The 15,396-nt window shown below is 41.1% G+C and overlaps 5 protein-coding genes across 5 annotated transcripts; 2 read left to right on the top strand and 3 right to left on the bottom strand.

The window, feature by feature from the left end:
* Window positions 1-2,597: 2,597 nt before the first annotated feature.
* On the bottom strand, window positions 2,598-3,834 carry BDB00DRAFT_820011 (inosine triphosphate pyrophosphatase-like protein). The gene is made up of 7 exons (XM_053123273.1): window positions 3,756-3,834; window positions 3,574-3,660; window positions 3,419-3,483; window positions 3,255-3,328; window positions 3,020-3,164; window positions 2,838-2,914; window positions 2,598-2,753 (listed from the first exon to the last, which is right to left on the bottom strand). The coding sequence occupies exons 1-7, from the start codon at window positions 3,775-3,777 to the stop codon at window positions 2,663-2,665; spliced, it is 561 nt and encodes a 186-aa protein (XP_052980450.1). The 5' UTR covers window positions 3,778-3,834; the 3' UTR covers window positions 2,598-2,662.
* An 82-nt stretch (window positions 3,835-3,916) lies between these two features.
* BDB00DRAFT_871706 (uncharacterized protein) lies at window positions 3,917-4,875 on the top strand (the record flags this gene model as incomplete). The annotated part of the gene is made up of 4 exons (XM_053126857.1): window positions 3,917-4,022; window positions 4,175-4,304; window positions 4,374-4,566; window positions 4,771-4,875. The coding sequence occupies 4 exons, from the start codon at window positions 3,917-3,919 to the stop codon at window positions 4,873-4,875; spliced, it is 534 nt and encodes a 177-aa protein (XP_052980449.1).
* An 896-nt stretch (window positions 4,876-5,771) lies between these two features.
* BDB00DRAFT_762493 (uncharacterized protein) lies at window positions 5,772-6,914 on the bottom strand (the record flags this gene model as incomplete). Its single annotated transcript, XM_053119334.1, has 4 exons — window positions 5,772-5,951; window positions 6,054-6,239; window positions 6,390-6,546; window positions 6,649-6,914. The coding sequence occupies 4 exons, from the start codon at window positions 6,912-6,914 to the stop codon at window positions 5,772-5,774; spliced, it is 789 nt and encodes a 262-aa protein (XP_052980448.1).
* Window positions 6,915-10,854: 3,940 nt separating this feature from the next.
* BDB00DRAFT_819994 (HAD-like domain-containing protein) lies at window positions 10,855-12,678 on the top strand. The gene is made up of 7 exons (XM_053123272.1): window positions 10,855-10,938; window positions 11,045-11,141; window positions 11,240-11,310; window positions 11,413-11,491; window positions 11,616-11,744; window positions 11,827-11,852; window positions 11,963-12,678. Exons 1-7 carry the CDS (start codon window positions 10,887-10,889, stop codon window positions 12,232-12,234), a joined length of 726 nt encoding a protein of 241 aa, XP_052980447.1. The 5' UTR covers window positions 10,855-10,886; the 3' UTR covers window positions 12,235-12,678.
* A 665-nt stretch (window positions 12,679-13,343) lies between these two features.
* Window positions 13,344-14,040, bottom strand: BDB00DRAFT_871703 (uncharacterized protein; the record flags this gene model as incomplete). The annotated part of the gene is made up of 3 exons (XM_053126856.1): window positions 13,344-13,667; window positions 13,758-13,842; window positions 13,907-14,040. The coding sequence occupies 3 exons, from the start codon at window positions 14,038-14,040 to the stop codon at window positions 13,344-13,346; spliced, it is 543 nt and encodes a 180-aa protein (XP_052980446.1).
* Window positions 14,041-15,396: the final 1,356 nt, after the last annotated feature.

The raw sequence follows: 15,396 nt of genomic DNA, 5'->3' as shown, positions 1-15,396 counted from the left end.
AATCGGCACTAAGAAAAGGTGTGTCTTTACCAGTGGTCAAACTGCGTGTTAAGCTGAAGCATTACAACAGCTTTATGCTTGTATAGACTGTACAGCTTAGGTGCGTAGACCGCTCCTGATTTTCTGTGACGCCTCAACAGATGCTGCATGAGGTCGTCAACTGAATGAATAAAAGATGCCTTTTCATCAATATTCGGTAGAATGGACGTTCTGGAAAGGTCAGAAATGATGAGCCTCCGAGTGGGAAGATGCTCAGTAGCATTTACAGCAGCCAATCCATTAGGTGGCCACATTGCCGGTGTTACTATTGGCTTAGGTGTAGGCGCGGCAGCTCTTGTGGGTGCACTCATGATGTGCCAAAAACGACGATCACGTCAAGTTAGTGTGTACCCGAGCACGCAAGTTTGAATACATAGCACACTAGAACACAAGAAATGGACTCTACAGCCTATTATTTGAGAAAAATTTTGTCTTCCTTCAACCCTGTGATCAGAATATTTACCTCAATCTGAATTATTTATGACGGAGGAAATGTGGTCATAATTTAGCTTTTTTCGCAGGATTAGCTGTTCAAACTTTATAAATACAAAGTTAGTTTTTGGGGCATTATCCAACAGTATGTGAATGGTGACTGGATGGTGCATGATGACGAAGTAATATACAATAGGCATAATCTCTGTACACTTTTCATTCGTATTTCCTCCGTTCAGTTCATGTGCTTAAATAAATAATGAGCGATACTGCTCTTGCTTGTTCACAACTAATAGCAGGAGAGAAGCGGGTACAAATTTTGTATGTTGAGCCACGCTTTCACATAACACGAATCCCATAAAATATTTAAAAGACATTTTGGGAATGTTGACGATCTTATACAATTTTATGTCGCTTTTATATATATCCAAATCTGGAGAAATGTAACGAAAAAGTGGAACAGTTCATAATAATACATACATACATACATACATATCCTGCAAGTAGCAGGGCAAAAGAAAAAAAGGCACAACTGTTACATTACGCCATCCGTATCCGTAATTTACATATTAAGCAGATTTACCGATAACACGGGATGTTTGATATATTTTGCACAAGAATCGTAACAACACGGTCTATCGTGGATTGTGGTAACGAGAGCCGCAGCTTAGACATTGTTTTTTTTCTTTGCATAATGGTGCATGTTGCCGCGAAAGTATCTTTCCACGTAAGCAACTTACCACATCACCAGAAAAAAAGCCATGCAGCTGCTACTGTCTTGCAGAGTTTATTTGCAGTAGTCTGAACGGTACAATTAAGGTTTCCCTTGCTATTTAGGCTACAAACGGTCCTTAAAAGCATGCTTTTCCATTCATTCAAGTTAAAAGAATATGTATGGCATATGTTTCTAAAGGTGATGCTAATTCAAAGCATAATCCTTTTCAGCTAGCGTCATTTAGTGAGCCGTACTATTTCCACTCAAGTTTAAACAGTGACTTCAAGGAGAGAGTAAGTCGACGATGATCGATATTTTATCAAGTTGGTATATCTTGTATGTATGTATGTGCTACTAGGTTTAGGAGAGCGCTGTATGGTAAAGATAAGTAGGCGATGGGAAGAAAGAAGAAGGGAAGATGACGGTTAAATAGTCATTTGCAGGGTACTGGCAGAAACCAGATACATGGATAAAAAAAGGCATACTGATGGAAGAGGAATTTTCCTTTTCAAAGCTCTGTTCTAAGATGTACCCATGTGCAAAGCCAACAATAAAAAATAATATTCTTTTGCATAACACCAGCAAATGATGCAGCACTACTGCTTCTCCCTCCTGTCGCCGATGTGGATAGAAATACGGTAGTTGGTCCTTTCATGGTGATTTGAATTGGTGGGCCTCCTTATTGCCTAACGTGTTCTTGAGCCGCAGTAATATCTGTCGTGATTGAATCATTCATCAAAGGGATGATCAAAATACCAGGAACAGCCAGCCGTAAAGGGATGCAACTATTGATGCGGCAGTTGTACCAGCTTTAATAGCGTCACTCGTGATGATGATGATGATGATGATGATGGAATGAGTGGTTTCATTACTTGATAGAGCATATAGAATAGTGAAGAGTATGCCGTAGGTAGTTGTTAAAAGAGCAGAAGATGAAACGCTTGTGCGACACAGTTTATGCGTGGTTGCTAAGCATCGTTTTGAACAGTATTGATAGAGGTAAATAGAAGAATAAACAAGAATATTCTGCTACTCTAACCATGATTTGCGTATCTGGACACTCAAACGAGAGTAGTAGAGTTTTGGAGCCACATCTATTGATCGTACTTTTACTCGCTCATAATAATCATAGAGATTACTATGTACTCTAATTGATTTCTGCCATCATGCGGATATAGGAGGTGAATGTTGCACGCACAATATCAAACAAGGGTATAGAGTGAGGAGGGTGAATACGTGAATGATTTTGCAAAGTAACTAGCGCGTGTGGAAAGGCAATTATTAGCTTTCTATGTGAATATCTGCGCACGAGGGACGAAGTGTGAATATATACATCGTTCCAATTCAACTCAGTACACGTATATGCCTTGTAACTACATGTATCAACAACTCACTACTGAAAATTAAAGATCGTTGATGTTGTTGATTTATTATTACGTGTTTTTGGAACGATTCTCTACTTTGCTATAACTTATTTTACAATGAGCCCAAGTAGTCCTTCAATTTCTCCAAAGCACGGAAACGATGCGAAATGGTATTTTTGGTTTCCTTTGACATTTCAGCATATCTGATATCGAAAAAGAAAAATTAGTTGAACAAAGATTAAATATTTGATTTTAAGAAAAGGATGAACGGAAGCATGATAACTTACGTTTGATCGAAACCGTCAGGCTGGAAAACACAATCCCAGCCAAATGTACGAGGACCACGCGGAGGCACGATTTTGCCCTACATTATGTCCAAGACCACCACACAATCCGTGATTTGAAATCAGCGAGAATTCACGATCAAAAGCCGCACACTTTTGCTTTTTTGAAAGCCAAATAAACTTACATCGGTAGTTCCTTCAAAAATGATGGGTTCATGGCCAGGTCCTTGGCAATAGGCAAATGTGCAGAGTGCATAAGCAGAATAATCGTTAAAACCATCCAGCATTTTTACAAGTCCTTCAGGGCCGGTGGCATCCAAAAACCATTTGCTAATATATGATACGTATATCAATCAGTAAATCTCCCTCCTCTTTTTCTTCCTATTGAAATATAGTAGTCAGTCCTTATGCAGAACTTACATGTAGGGACCAGGCATTCCCTTCATGGCCTTGAAGCATAAACAGGTATCTTCCGTGATACAAGGTCCATTCAACTAGTAGTTTAATCAATGTATGTTAACAAGAAACTTGAGTAAGAGACTGTGATTCACAGACTCGCAGCGATATATGGGTGATGGTTGTACCATTTCAGCAGCCAGTTGGCATTTCTTTGCTGCGATCTCTTGTGTAGTTCCTTGATATTCAGGCACTTTTTGTTGGATGAAAAAAACAGTTATATAGTTTCTTTAATATGCAAGGAGCAGTCGTATTTCCTTTAACTATCTTTCTCTTTCCTTACAGTCAACTTTATGCGATTCCACTTGAATTGTGCTGGACAAGATCTGCTGTACTTCAGCGAGCTTATTCTTATTGCCCGTAACAAAGACTATTGGAGTACGATTACTTTTTGTCAGCATGAAGGTTCTAGTCATTCAATATAGTCGTGTGGATACGCGTGTCATGTCTCTGGAAAGTACTTGCCGATCTTGCTTAACGATGACATTTTCGTAAAACGCGTTAAAAAAGAAAAAAGTTCGTTCAACTTTTTTTTTTGTTCCAGCTCTATCTTTTAAAAATTTCTTATCTAGTGTGTGTGTCTCTCTCTGTAAAAGATTAATCTTGTCTTTTTTTATTATTGTACCATGACAAGGCCAACGATCGAAGAGGTTATGAATCGTTCATCTGGGAAAAGAAAACCTGTTATTATACCAGCCGAATCAACAGATTCTGATTCTAACAGTGACGAAGGTACACACTGAATGTGGACAAGTGAGACGAGAGAGAGAGAACTGGTTACACACCAGTCCGGTGAACCAATGCATATCATTAGTTTGCGTGGAAACGCTCTACCCTAACAACACATGGCCATTCCTTTTCTTTATTTTCAACGGCGTATATAGAAACACAATCACTTAATGCAAGTAGTCTACCAGGGCCGTCGTTACCGTCAACGTCGTCCGTTGCAGACTTTTGGAGAGAATGCAATAGTCGCTTCAATGAACTAGAAGAATCAGCTCGAAAGGAAGCAAGGTACTTAAATAGGAATACGTTTGCTTCCATATGAGTAAACTAAAAATTGAATGTGCTATATACGTCTAGGATATACAAAAAGTCTCGAAAAACACTTGGAAAGGGGAAAAAACCAGACATGGTATTGCGAGAGACACTCAAACAGATCGAAAGCAACCTTAATTATCAACTACAGACAGTTGAGAGGAAAAGACTACGACGAAATCTGAAGACCGCAAAATCATTCGAGGCACAGAACAAAAAGCTCAACGAGGAATTCGAGGTAAATCATATAATTTCTTCCTCTGTAAGGTCTGCACGTTTATAGTAACAATTGCGCATTAGGAGGCAAAAACAAAGATTAAAACTGGATGGGATATGCTTTACCCGAAAGATTCAAAGAGTAAGTGATGTGACGCTACGGCATGATAATAACGATGAATAAGTACTCATTGTTTTTGACTAAATGTTCTTTGCAAAATTTCAGATCGCAAACGACGAAGGAAAAGATACCCCCAAAGCATTAAAGAACTTGTTGCACGTCTCGGAAGTTCAGCAGATTCACTCTATGACAGTGATGAAACCATGCTAGATCATATCCTTTTTTCTTCACTGTTCAATTCAACTTTTATTTCATACCATAGCCTTTTTTTTGGGTACTGTACATTGCCTTGACTTGACAGTTGCTTTTACGTCGAAACAGGTTATATCGAGTACTGACCAAACGCAACGAAGCAAAAATTAAAGAAACTCTTGCAAAATTCTATGAGGTACGAGAAACGTTACACGTTAACATGTAGGCGATGACAAAAAAAGTTGCACAGCTAACCATATTTCCATGCACCATAATGACACAAACTGTATAGTCTCCAGATAATAACAGTACTTCTGAATCAAATTGCTCTCCAGCAATACTATCTTCTGACGCCTAAACTCATGTTACGGACACAAGTCTAACATATTTATTAACAATTCTTTTCTTTGCTGTTTTTTTTTCTTTTCGATTTGTTACACTTTGTATATATATTATGTGGAATTGGAAAGTTTTAAGATTAATTACAGATTCTATAATGGGAGCGCGAGGTGGGGGATATACATTGCAACCTTTGATTTATTTTTCCATTGTTATTCTCAAGTTGTTCCTTGACTTGATCTAGTGAGTTTCTCAGTAGGCTCAGTTGCATTGAGCGCGATTGCTTCGTTTGATCACACAGAAGAAAATATTACCCCATTTATTGTCAATAAACAATGATAATCTTATAGGGCAAACGTATCTATGAAAAGCAAAAAATTGAAATACCTGATCATTATTGGCAGGCTCCTGTAATTCTCTGGAAAGTTCGTTGATTGTCCACTCAAGTGGATCCAGATAAGTACTTTTGACCCAGTCGATCACATCATCATCCCATACTCGAGACTACAATACCGTAAAATGATTATCAACAGCATACATAGATTAAGTTACTATCAAGAGCGATGCTCTCCCGTTTATTCCTTTTTCCTTACCCTGCTTGGAGGTTTGTCGCGAATGAGAAGATACAGATATAGATTGAGCACCTGCATTTCAAATCCGTATCTGTCCCATAGAGTAGATGTGTTGGGCTTTTTAAAAAGTCGAGGGAAGAGCTTGTCGGCAATGACATTGGAATTAAAAAGGTTTTGTTCACACTAGTTGAAATGAAAAATTTCCATTAGCAACAACAACAGCAACATATCATAGTAAAAAATGCATGCTTTCTAAGAACTTTCCTTGTTCTTAAAAGCATCCACAATCTGGTTTTTGAGCAAACCAACAGCAGCAGCCCGCATTGTCTCCAATGGGCAGCTGTCAAAAAGTTCCATAAAGACAAATAATTGCGCGTCGTTAGCACACATGTTGATGAAGCAGGATATCAGCTGATACGCAGCATAGCGCAAGTCAGCATTGGGACACATGGCTGCAACAGACGACATCACCTATGATATATATATGTGTGTGTATAAATGAAGATGTACAAAGAAAGAATAAATGTTGAGAATATCATGTCATGTACTTCTGCTCCCATCAAATTTCAAAAAACAACTCCCGTGATGATTGGCGTTGATCTGAGAAAAATAGAATCTCACCTGGAGCCCTTGGATCAAATCAAAGTTTTGGTGCCCAACTAATGGACCAGGTAACTGAGACTCAGTGAGAGTTTGGACATCAATGGTAATGTCCACGTGCTTTGCCAAGAATATCAGCAAGAACAGGCCTTTATCCACATGAGCAAATCGCTGTGCACTATTGAAGAAAGAAAAAAGTTAGAGGATGAGAAACGTTAGCGGATGCTTTTCCTTATGATGCCATTGTTTAAATAGCTTTCCATCTTGAAAGGTTACATACTTTCCAACCAACCGCAAGATTAAGCCTAAACATTCTTTTCCAATCCACTTGTAGTCAAGTACCATTGGTAGTAGGTTCATGCTAGGTACGTCGAACGTTTGTCCAAAGATATACGCATCGTATACTGAGATAGCAAGAAGCGAAGTAATGCTGTCGTAGGATATCGGGAAAATGTTGGAATTGATCATTTCGCGTTCGTCTTTGGTCTGTCTTTCATCATTATCGCCTCTTTTCGCGTCGATCAATGATCGTTTCAGTCGTAGCATACCGTCGAACGTCAATCCCAGCGACTTGGCAATTCTCTATACATATATGTAAGGCGTTTAACGGATTATATTCTTTTTACAAGAAAAGGCTTGATAGAATAAATATTAAAGAAAGTCTGGACCAAACTTACTGTGCATCGAAAGACGAGATCCAACATTTCATTTTTCCCGGTTGATGAATACATTTCGATCGTTTTGGATTTGCTCTCAAAGGGTCGCTTCACATTGTACTCCCATCGATATCGGTGTGTGTAGATTGTTGTCAGATCCATGTCGAGATTGAGCACGATTTTGTCGAAGATCAGTAACAGCAAGTAGACAGCCAGGTACCATCGTTTGACTTCGTCGCTATCCTGTCCAATATCTTTTAATTCAGGTCGCTATTATATATAATAACCGGTTTCGATGAGTAAACCCACATAATGCAATATTCACTCTGTTTCTTCGCATGATAATCCCATCTATTACCTGCTCCTTTTTTTCATTGAAGAATAACTCGTACGTGACCATGGTGGTGTTTTTGCCATATTCGATAAAATCAAGAATAGCATTGGTCAGTACGAAGACGACTTGATCCCATCGGCTGGCTGGTCGTTCACGATCGCCCCATGACGAGTGGTCACGAACAACATTTTCCAAAAATCCCACTGTTTTTGCACAAAACTGTGCTGGGTATACGATATGGTTCAAGATCTTTTTTGGCTGTGTGATATGTTCAGCGGCTAGATGTATAAAAAAAAGCCAGTAATTGTTGAGTTTTATACGCGACACGCAATCAACCTTTTCATTGTTGTCCTTTGGAATACCTTCGCCAAAAATTTCAAAGTACTCGACTATTTTGATAGCTGAGCGTACACACTTCTCCTCATCTGATGCGACAGCGTCCCAATCCATTAGACTCATTTTCTCTAGTGCGAGCATAAGCACTTCCTTGCCACTGGCTGAATGTGCAATGCGTCGAAACGTTTTGGTTGCATAGCGTCGTACTTTTGCGTTCATTGCCTCGTCTCCAGTAGCACTTGACATGAATGGTTCGAGCAGTTCCAATAGATCCCATCCAAATTCTTTAAGAAACGAAGGCTATATTTAACTTTGCATTAATATGGGGCTATTAATACCCTCTCCTTCTTTCATGTGAACAACGATACACTCCACGTAATATACAAGCATCAAAAAGACCGAGAGTACTCACGTGTTTGGCACTATAAAACATGCATGCATCGTTCGTTTGTGTCTCTTCATTCAATACAACTGTCGTGAGCAACTGTAGAATCGAGTATTGCGCAGTAGGATTGTAATCTTTGGCAGCTGTCAAGGCACGTTTCAGTAACTTTATTATTGTATCTTGGAGATTTTTTGAAACAGGTCGATCGTTAACCAAGCTGAAATCGTTATCCTACACATTGTGAGTTATAAGGGGTTGTAGTCATTTCTACGCGTAATCGTGTGCTTGTGCATAATTGCCGCAATACCAGTGCAGACACGCCAGCGCGTACACGCGTTTATATACCTCTTTGCACCTCCCCTGCACTTCCATTATAGCAGTAATGTGCTGTTCCAGCTCCTCTTTGGAAAGTTGAGGTGCTTTGTTGACGGCATGTGGGATTAATGACTCGGTCGTTGTAATGAACACGCCCATGGTCGTAAAAACAACAACAACGAAATAGGACGCTGAAAGAGGAAAAATAAAGATCCAAGCAAAGCGTAACCGCTTTAATTTTTCTTATTTGGGTTACAGTGGATTCAAATTGACCAACTGTTCGTATAGCAGGATTGCCTCTGTGTGTCTCCTATATTTTTCACTCCAGTTTTGAGGCCATAGCGAAGCATTTCTATGGATATCTTTTTTAACGCTTGTTCAACTTATGTTACGCTGAGCTACATGTATTATTTGTCGATAGCGTTGCTGATTTAAAATGATTTAAAAAAGCTTGTATATATGAACCCACACTATGACTTTTTCCACGGTCAGGCATGATAAGAACTTTTGTTCATATTCTATATAATAGTTAGTCAATAGTATATATTGTCCGGTAACAAAGTTTATTGTTGGCCAGAGAGTAAATCGCGTAGTAAGAATCCATGCCAAGTCTTTATCATATTTGGGTTATCTGCTACTTATCGTAGATTACTCCCTACAGACAGGATAATATGCATTCTGATGTGAGTCTTGCTGGATCAGCTGTAAATTAGAAGAAAGCTTTAAGATGACATCATATTGAGGGTTTTCCATAAATCAAACGATTGTATGCTGAATGACAAAGCGACATAACGGTTCGCCAAGCACACAGTTCCAGCCAAAGCCCTTTGTGCCTAGCGATGATAGCGAAGAGCATTTCAATATTAGCAACAAGGAGGGTATATCGACTTGTCATGAATCACTTCAAATCAAACAACACTCGATGCTTCCCCTTTTCCAATGTATCCGGCAGAAATGATAGCCGTGTGGAAATCATAGAACGTACGCTACTCTTGTTTTCTACCATATAAACTATAAGTATGATAGCAGGAATATTATGCGCATTTTCTTTATAGTGGCAGACAGCGTGATGCCATACCAGAGGGGAGGGTTGCACAAGGACAACAAACCATTTTGATGGCTGCGTGCGCGGTTCGCATTAGCCATCGTTTGAATTAGTTGGTTATCCATCAAAGTGTGATAGAGACAAGAAAACCCGAAATGGGTGTGTGACAGACCTGGATCAAACCGGTAAGAAGTACTCTGTTGAATTGGTACGAAATTCTTTCAATTTCTAACAACGTGGTCTTACGTATGTATATCAGCTGTCATCACTTACTGAAAATGCACATGTAATGCATAGTGCAAACAAATCAGTTAAACAGCGTTGGACTTATGGACCAAGGTATTTTCTTCTTGATGATCTGTACTGTGAAGATCAAAGGGAACGAGACGCCTATCTGAATCTTATCATATAAACTCACAAAAGTGGCAACAGCATGTACGAAGCTGTTTTCACTCGGGACGAAAGGTGTCCCCTGGATAATTTAATGTAGCCTGCATAATACTACTACGTGATGTATTAGTTATGGATGACTGGGCAGACATCGTTGCCCCAGCAAATACCATAGTGGCAGCCAGGAACAGGGCAAGTGCACTAAATCACGATCAACCAGATATAGAAGTTGAAAGCACAAACAGGCTGTGTGTATGATGATGTATGATAATGAGCGTATATACTATCTCGTGTGGATCTGTACTACCAATACGGATGGGGTGGGCAAAGCCTAGGGCAGGGCCAGGGGGGAGAGGGGGGTATACACTGTGCGTAGAAAAAGTACAAGGGCCGGACACGTGCAGAAAAATGACGATGGGGACACACCCAATTTTCTGCATTTCCGGACGATTTTGCATATCAGGCATGATCGCTCTTTTGTCAACAAGTTTCTCAAGCGGAGATATCATGATATGCCGGACACACACCTTTGGACCGCATTTGCCGGTTTGTTCTCTGCTCTTCCTCTTCCTTCGGATCTGCTCCCCCCATCCAAACCCACCAACCCGCAAACCAAGTTTTGCTCCGCCTAAAAATTCCTCCAGTTAATGCTAATTGTTATGTGCACTGTGCGTTGGGATGGGACTATTGTTGAAGTGCGGGGGAAGAAATAAGTGAGGACGAGTAATGAGAGTTGCTACACGTCGTTTTTCTTTGGCTTTGGTGATTGATGCCAAATGATGTGAACTGTGTTGATGGTGTGTAAAGAGCGCAATACCATTGGGCCATAATCAATGACTTATCGGGTAGAAACGAAAAAAGAAAAAATACGTCATGAAACTTTGTTTTTTGGCGGGGACCTTCAGGGGAGGCTCTGGTGCACTCGGTTTTGGGTTTGTGTCGGACTTTTTTTCTTTTTCGAGGATATTATATAGAGACACCCACCCACAGCCGCGTTGCTTTTCTTTTATTTTCTTTCAGGTACATCACCACTCCATCTACACAAACACCAAACACCATGGCCAAGATTCAAGTTTTCACTGACTTTGACGGTACTCTCTCTTTGGACGGTAAGTTGAGAAGCTGGTCTATTGTCCTTTTGTTCCGTTGTCTTTGGGTGGGGTCCACAACTCGTGTAACTCATATAAAAGACGTGTTTTTTTGTTCTGCGCATAGACACCGGTCTTATGTTGATCGATGATCACCGTTCCCTTGGTCCCGAGCGTCGTCGTGTCATTGAACACGCCATCTTGAACGATGAAATGACCTACAGGTAAAGTATCTTGCGAAATGATATAAAGCTCTTTTGAAGGACAAAGCGGATAAAAAATTGCTCATTGTTCCGCAACAATTTTTCTACTTTGATTATAGGGACGGTCTTACTGAAATGTGGGCCGCTGTACACATCAGCTGGGAAGAAGCCTGGGCTGAGTACTTGGACGGTAAGTTTGAACAATTGCTCCTATTGTTACTGCCATCCATCTTGAAGGAATGAACTAGAGAGAGAGGGAAGACTCATCCACGAACAATTACTTTAAATCTAGACTGCAAAATTGATCCCGGTTTCCCCGACTTCAACGAGTTTTGTCGTGAGCGCAACTTCCCAGTGACCATCATCAGCAGGTAAGATGATATAACAAGAGAGAGAGAGAGAGAGAGAGTCGGATGGAAAGAGGATTTAGAGAGAGGATATTGGTTCAAGGAGGACAAGCTTGACTAAACAGAACCGTTGGGGTCTCTATTATAGTGGTCTCTACCCCTTGTTGTCAAAGATCATGACCAACTTCCTTGGTGAAAAGGCAAAGGACATCAAGATCATCTCCAACGATGGCGAGTGCGTTGACCGTAACTGGAAGATCGTCTACCGTGATGACTCGTAAGTCTTGGCTTATTATTGGACAAGGCCTTGATTTTATAGAGTTTCTCTCGGCTAACAAACAGACACCTCACTTTCATAGTGTGTACGGTAACGACAAGTCGCGCAGTAAGTATACAATGGGAAGGAACTGGAGATGGGTTACCATAGGAGCGTAGTATATGTAGGGATGATGCGGAATCTTTCTCTGACTGGAACGTTTTTGTGCTATTACGTAGCTCTTCAAGCTGCTCGTGAGGCCGCTTCGCCCGACACCATCTTTGTCTTCTGCGGCGACGGCGTCTCGGACATTTCGGCTGCCAAACACGCCGATGTTCTTTTCGCCCGCAAGGACCGTGACTTGGAAACCTACTGCAACATGCACAAGATCCCCTTCATTGCTTTCGATACCTTTGCTGAGGTCCACGCTGTCGTCAAGAAGTTGGCTGATGGCAAGGCAAAGATCGAAAAGGACGAGAAGACCGGCTTCTGCAACGTCATTGACCTGTAAATAGATTTAACCCACTTGAAAAACTTCCTCTTTCTTAACTGCCATCCCCCGAAAAAAAAACCCTGTTCTTTTTTGCCATACTACTACACACAAATACGCAACAGCCTCTCCCTTTCTCTCACTCCTTTTCATACCAATAGAGAAAACATATAAGTTGATTTACAAGTTCCAAGAACCTAGCCTTCTCAGATGCTCCTGTTATTTTCGGTTTTACACATTCAAAGCTCGCTCGTTTTCGCATAGATAAAGTTTGGGCGCTCTTTATATATCGATGTGAGAGTTTCGCTTCAGCAACATGTATCATCCATAAAATACACTACTGTCTTCCCATACAGCCAAGCCAACTTGATATAAAGTTAAAAGCGTGTTTACGATCCGATTAAGGAACATGGCATGTCATTGCCTATTCAACACGATGCTGACGAGCAACGTAACCGATATTATATATATTTTAAGAGCAAAGAGGCAACATTGAAGCAAACAGAAAAGAAAGAGGTATTATATATAGGGTAGAGGGAAAGAAAATCAATGTTGTCTTCTTTTTCTTCTTTGCTGATATATGGAGTATCGACGAGAGCACTGTCTGGAGTCAGTTTGCGATAGTATACAGAGTGAGTGAATGGTACTTTTCCATCGATTTTTATGAGCCTTTAAGCGACACGTCTCATGTTGTCGAATTCGTAGATGTTACCATCAGTCGCTCTGCAAGATGACTTGTAGTGACCGCCAATAGAATGTGTGCTATAAAGTCTACCACTTGGCTGATATTGTACTTTGCCGATCTCTATCTGGCCAGGATAGTAAACCATGCTGCTTTTGTTGCTCACATATTATTTCTTGTATGAGCCTATAGGCCAAAATTTATTAATTCAAGTCACACGCACAAAGTAGTGGTGTGTTGGAGATGATATGAAGAGGTGGAAAGTACAAAATTAAAGGACAGAGAGGGGCGAATATGAGTCTATTAATCTAGGCAGTGATCGTGGGGGTGGCGAAGCTGAGCAAGGGCAGTACTAGCGCCAGTGAGATCAACGTAGAGCGGAACGCCATAGTTAGGAAAATACCCCGCCAGTCATAAGGAAAAATCCTGTAACCTATGTTCTTGCAGATCACTCTCTTCGTTGCGCAAATAGTTGAAAAGTTGTGGTAACGTAGAGAAAAATTGGTTCGGATTGCTGGACAAAACGAGAAATGTTGCGATGGAAGGACTCTACGCCATTTGTCGTTCTTGTAGCATCACGTAGAGGTTCTTCATGCATCACCGTCTTGGATCGGAAAATCATGCTCGCAACGCCGGGTCGTAGCCACCAAATCATCCATTTCGTAGTGCGCGGGATTTCCTGTTCCATATCACCAGTAACCATGTCGAATCGAATATTCGTTCCGCAGTGGTTTCGTACATGGCATTTTTGGATAAGTGCGGGGGCTAGCAGCTATAAGCCAATAGGCAAAGTCATGTTGTACTTCAATTGCAATAAGGTAGCTTTTGTTATAACCAGCTTGGCGGATGAATTGGGGCTTACGCCGATAGGCTGCCCAGCAGAGACGGTATAGCAGGTCCTCATACGTACCACTGCAGTTCGACCAGTTACCATCATGAAAGATGGTCTGGTTCCACTAGTTAGGACACGTCGCAGGCAATGTGTTGCATATCTCCTCGCATTTAACACACTTCTGCTTTCCAAGGGGCGACTTGGTGCTAGCAGATTTGACCTGAATGTTCTTTTGCTCGCAACCTGACTCAACCGTCAACTTTCTTCTGATTCTGTTGGCAAAGTTGCCAGCAAATGTCGGTGGGACGTTCATACGTTCCGTCTGCTCTGGGAAGTAGGGCAATCGCGTGCTTTTTGTCGCCGTCGATCCATCTTGTAAATTCGGTCTTCATGCTGGTGGACACGTTAAAAGTTTAATTGGGGTGAGGTTGGTACTTGAGCAGGTTGCTCGAATTGAGTGCGTAGAGTAGCTCAGGAACACAAAAAAAAGAAAAGACTGGTTTCCCTACCGGAACGACTGCTTTTACTGCAACCGCCAAAAATGGAAAGTAAAAATGCGTGCACCCCTCATTGAAGCTTCGGAGATGTGGATTTTGTCACGCTTCATGGTAGCATCTTTTAATCTCGTATATTGTCGTTCTGTGGGTGGATCAGTAGGTATATAAATCGCAAAAGGACAACATACCAGGGGAAGCCCCAGTACGTTAGAAGCTGCTTCTTGTGCCGATACTCCAATCGAGTACTACGTTAAATTCGACAGGAACGCCACAAACAAAAATCAACGTGACTGAGAGTATGAACAATAGTAAGTGATGGCGCTTGACCATTGAGCCTGTCATTAAGATCACGGAAACCCACGCAGCATATATGTCGACGAAGGTATCAAGTTAAAAAAAGTTGCCACAAAGTCTTGTACACAATGCATTTCGGCATAAACTATTATTGTATCGGAGATCGTAGCAGTCAGGATGCGATGAGAGCAGCGCGCATATTTAGGCAAGGGATCAGTCAGTGCGGAAATCCAGTAATGCGACAGAAAGTGACAAGCGACGCAGGTAAGGCAATTCGCTAAGAAATAAGGGCACAGAAGTTGATGACCGTGCAGTACACGTGATCCAAAGCAAAGTGTATGCCAAGGACAAAGTGGTGAAGCTGAGTAACGGTAGAAGGAGGATGATATTGAGTGTCTTTGGTTGGTTTATAGCCTTTCTATTTGCTAATAGTCTCTTACAAACAGACCTGGATCAGTCAATGGCTGCCTCATTCTGGACGTCAGCACTGCTCATGACAAAATCAATATCATTTTGCCAACGATCCAATGGCAACTATCTTGCTCAATGCAAATGTCTCCATTGTGCAGTCAGGCACAAGATTGACGAGTCTCGCTTGCATATGAAGAAGTCATACAACGGTATAAAATACGCACAAACAAGTTCAACGAACGAGAGGAAGAAATTACTTGAACTACTAATTACTAATAGGGTGTCGATGTTTTAGCTTCCCTGCTCTTAGGCAGGTACTGACAGAAGCAACCACGGGACATCTGCCCCGTAACTCTTTACCACAAAGCTAGGGGATTGTCTTGGTCGCTTTGTGAATCCTTGAAGGTTGATTGGTATCGAGATGCCCAGTCCCATCTCAACAATCCCGTTCTACAGAACAAGGATAA

The sequence above is a fragment of the Zychaea mexicana genome (genome assembly GCF_025766255.1).
Source record: "Zychaea mexicana strain RSA 1403 chromosome Unknown BDB00scaffold_30, whole genome shotgun sequence".
In the NCBI taxonomy this organism is placed as follows: Eukaryota; Fungi; Mucoromycota; class Mucoromycetes; order Mucorales; family Lichtheimiaceae; genus Zychaea; species Zychaea mexicana.
Note: the sequence above shows the minus strand (reverse complement) of the source record. Positions and strands in the feature narration are given on the sequence as shown.

What these genes read in the sequence shown, in the direction of transcription:
- BDB00DRAFT_820011 (XM_053123273.1), bottom strand. Translation starts at nt 3,777, where the DNA reads ATGTCATCGTTAAGCAAGATCG. An exon ending in GGAATCGCATAAAGTTGACT is followed by an intron (nt 3,484 to 3,573) that starts GTAAGGAAAGAG and finishes TCCAACAAAAAG; the next exon opens with TGCCTGAATATCAAGGAACT. An exon ending in GGAATGCCTGGTCCCTACAT is followed by an intron (nt 3,165 to 3,254) that starts GTAAGTTCTGCA and finishes ATCATATATTAG; the next exon opens with CAAATGGTTTTTGGATGCCA.
- BDB00DRAFT_819994 (XM_053123272.1), top strand. Translation starts at nt 10,887, where the DNA reads ATGGCCAAGATTCAAGTTTTCACTGACTTTGACGGTACTCTCTCTTTG. An exon ending in AACGATGAAATGACCTACAG is followed by an intron (nt 11,142 to 11,239) that starts GTAAAGTATCTT and finishes CTTTGATTATAG; the next exon opens with GGACGGTCTTACTGAAATGT. An exon ending in CCAGTGACCATCATCAGCAG is followed by an intron (nt 11,492 to 11,615) that starts GTAAGATGATAT and finishes TCTCTATTATAG; the next exon opens with TGGTCTCTACCCCTTGTTGT.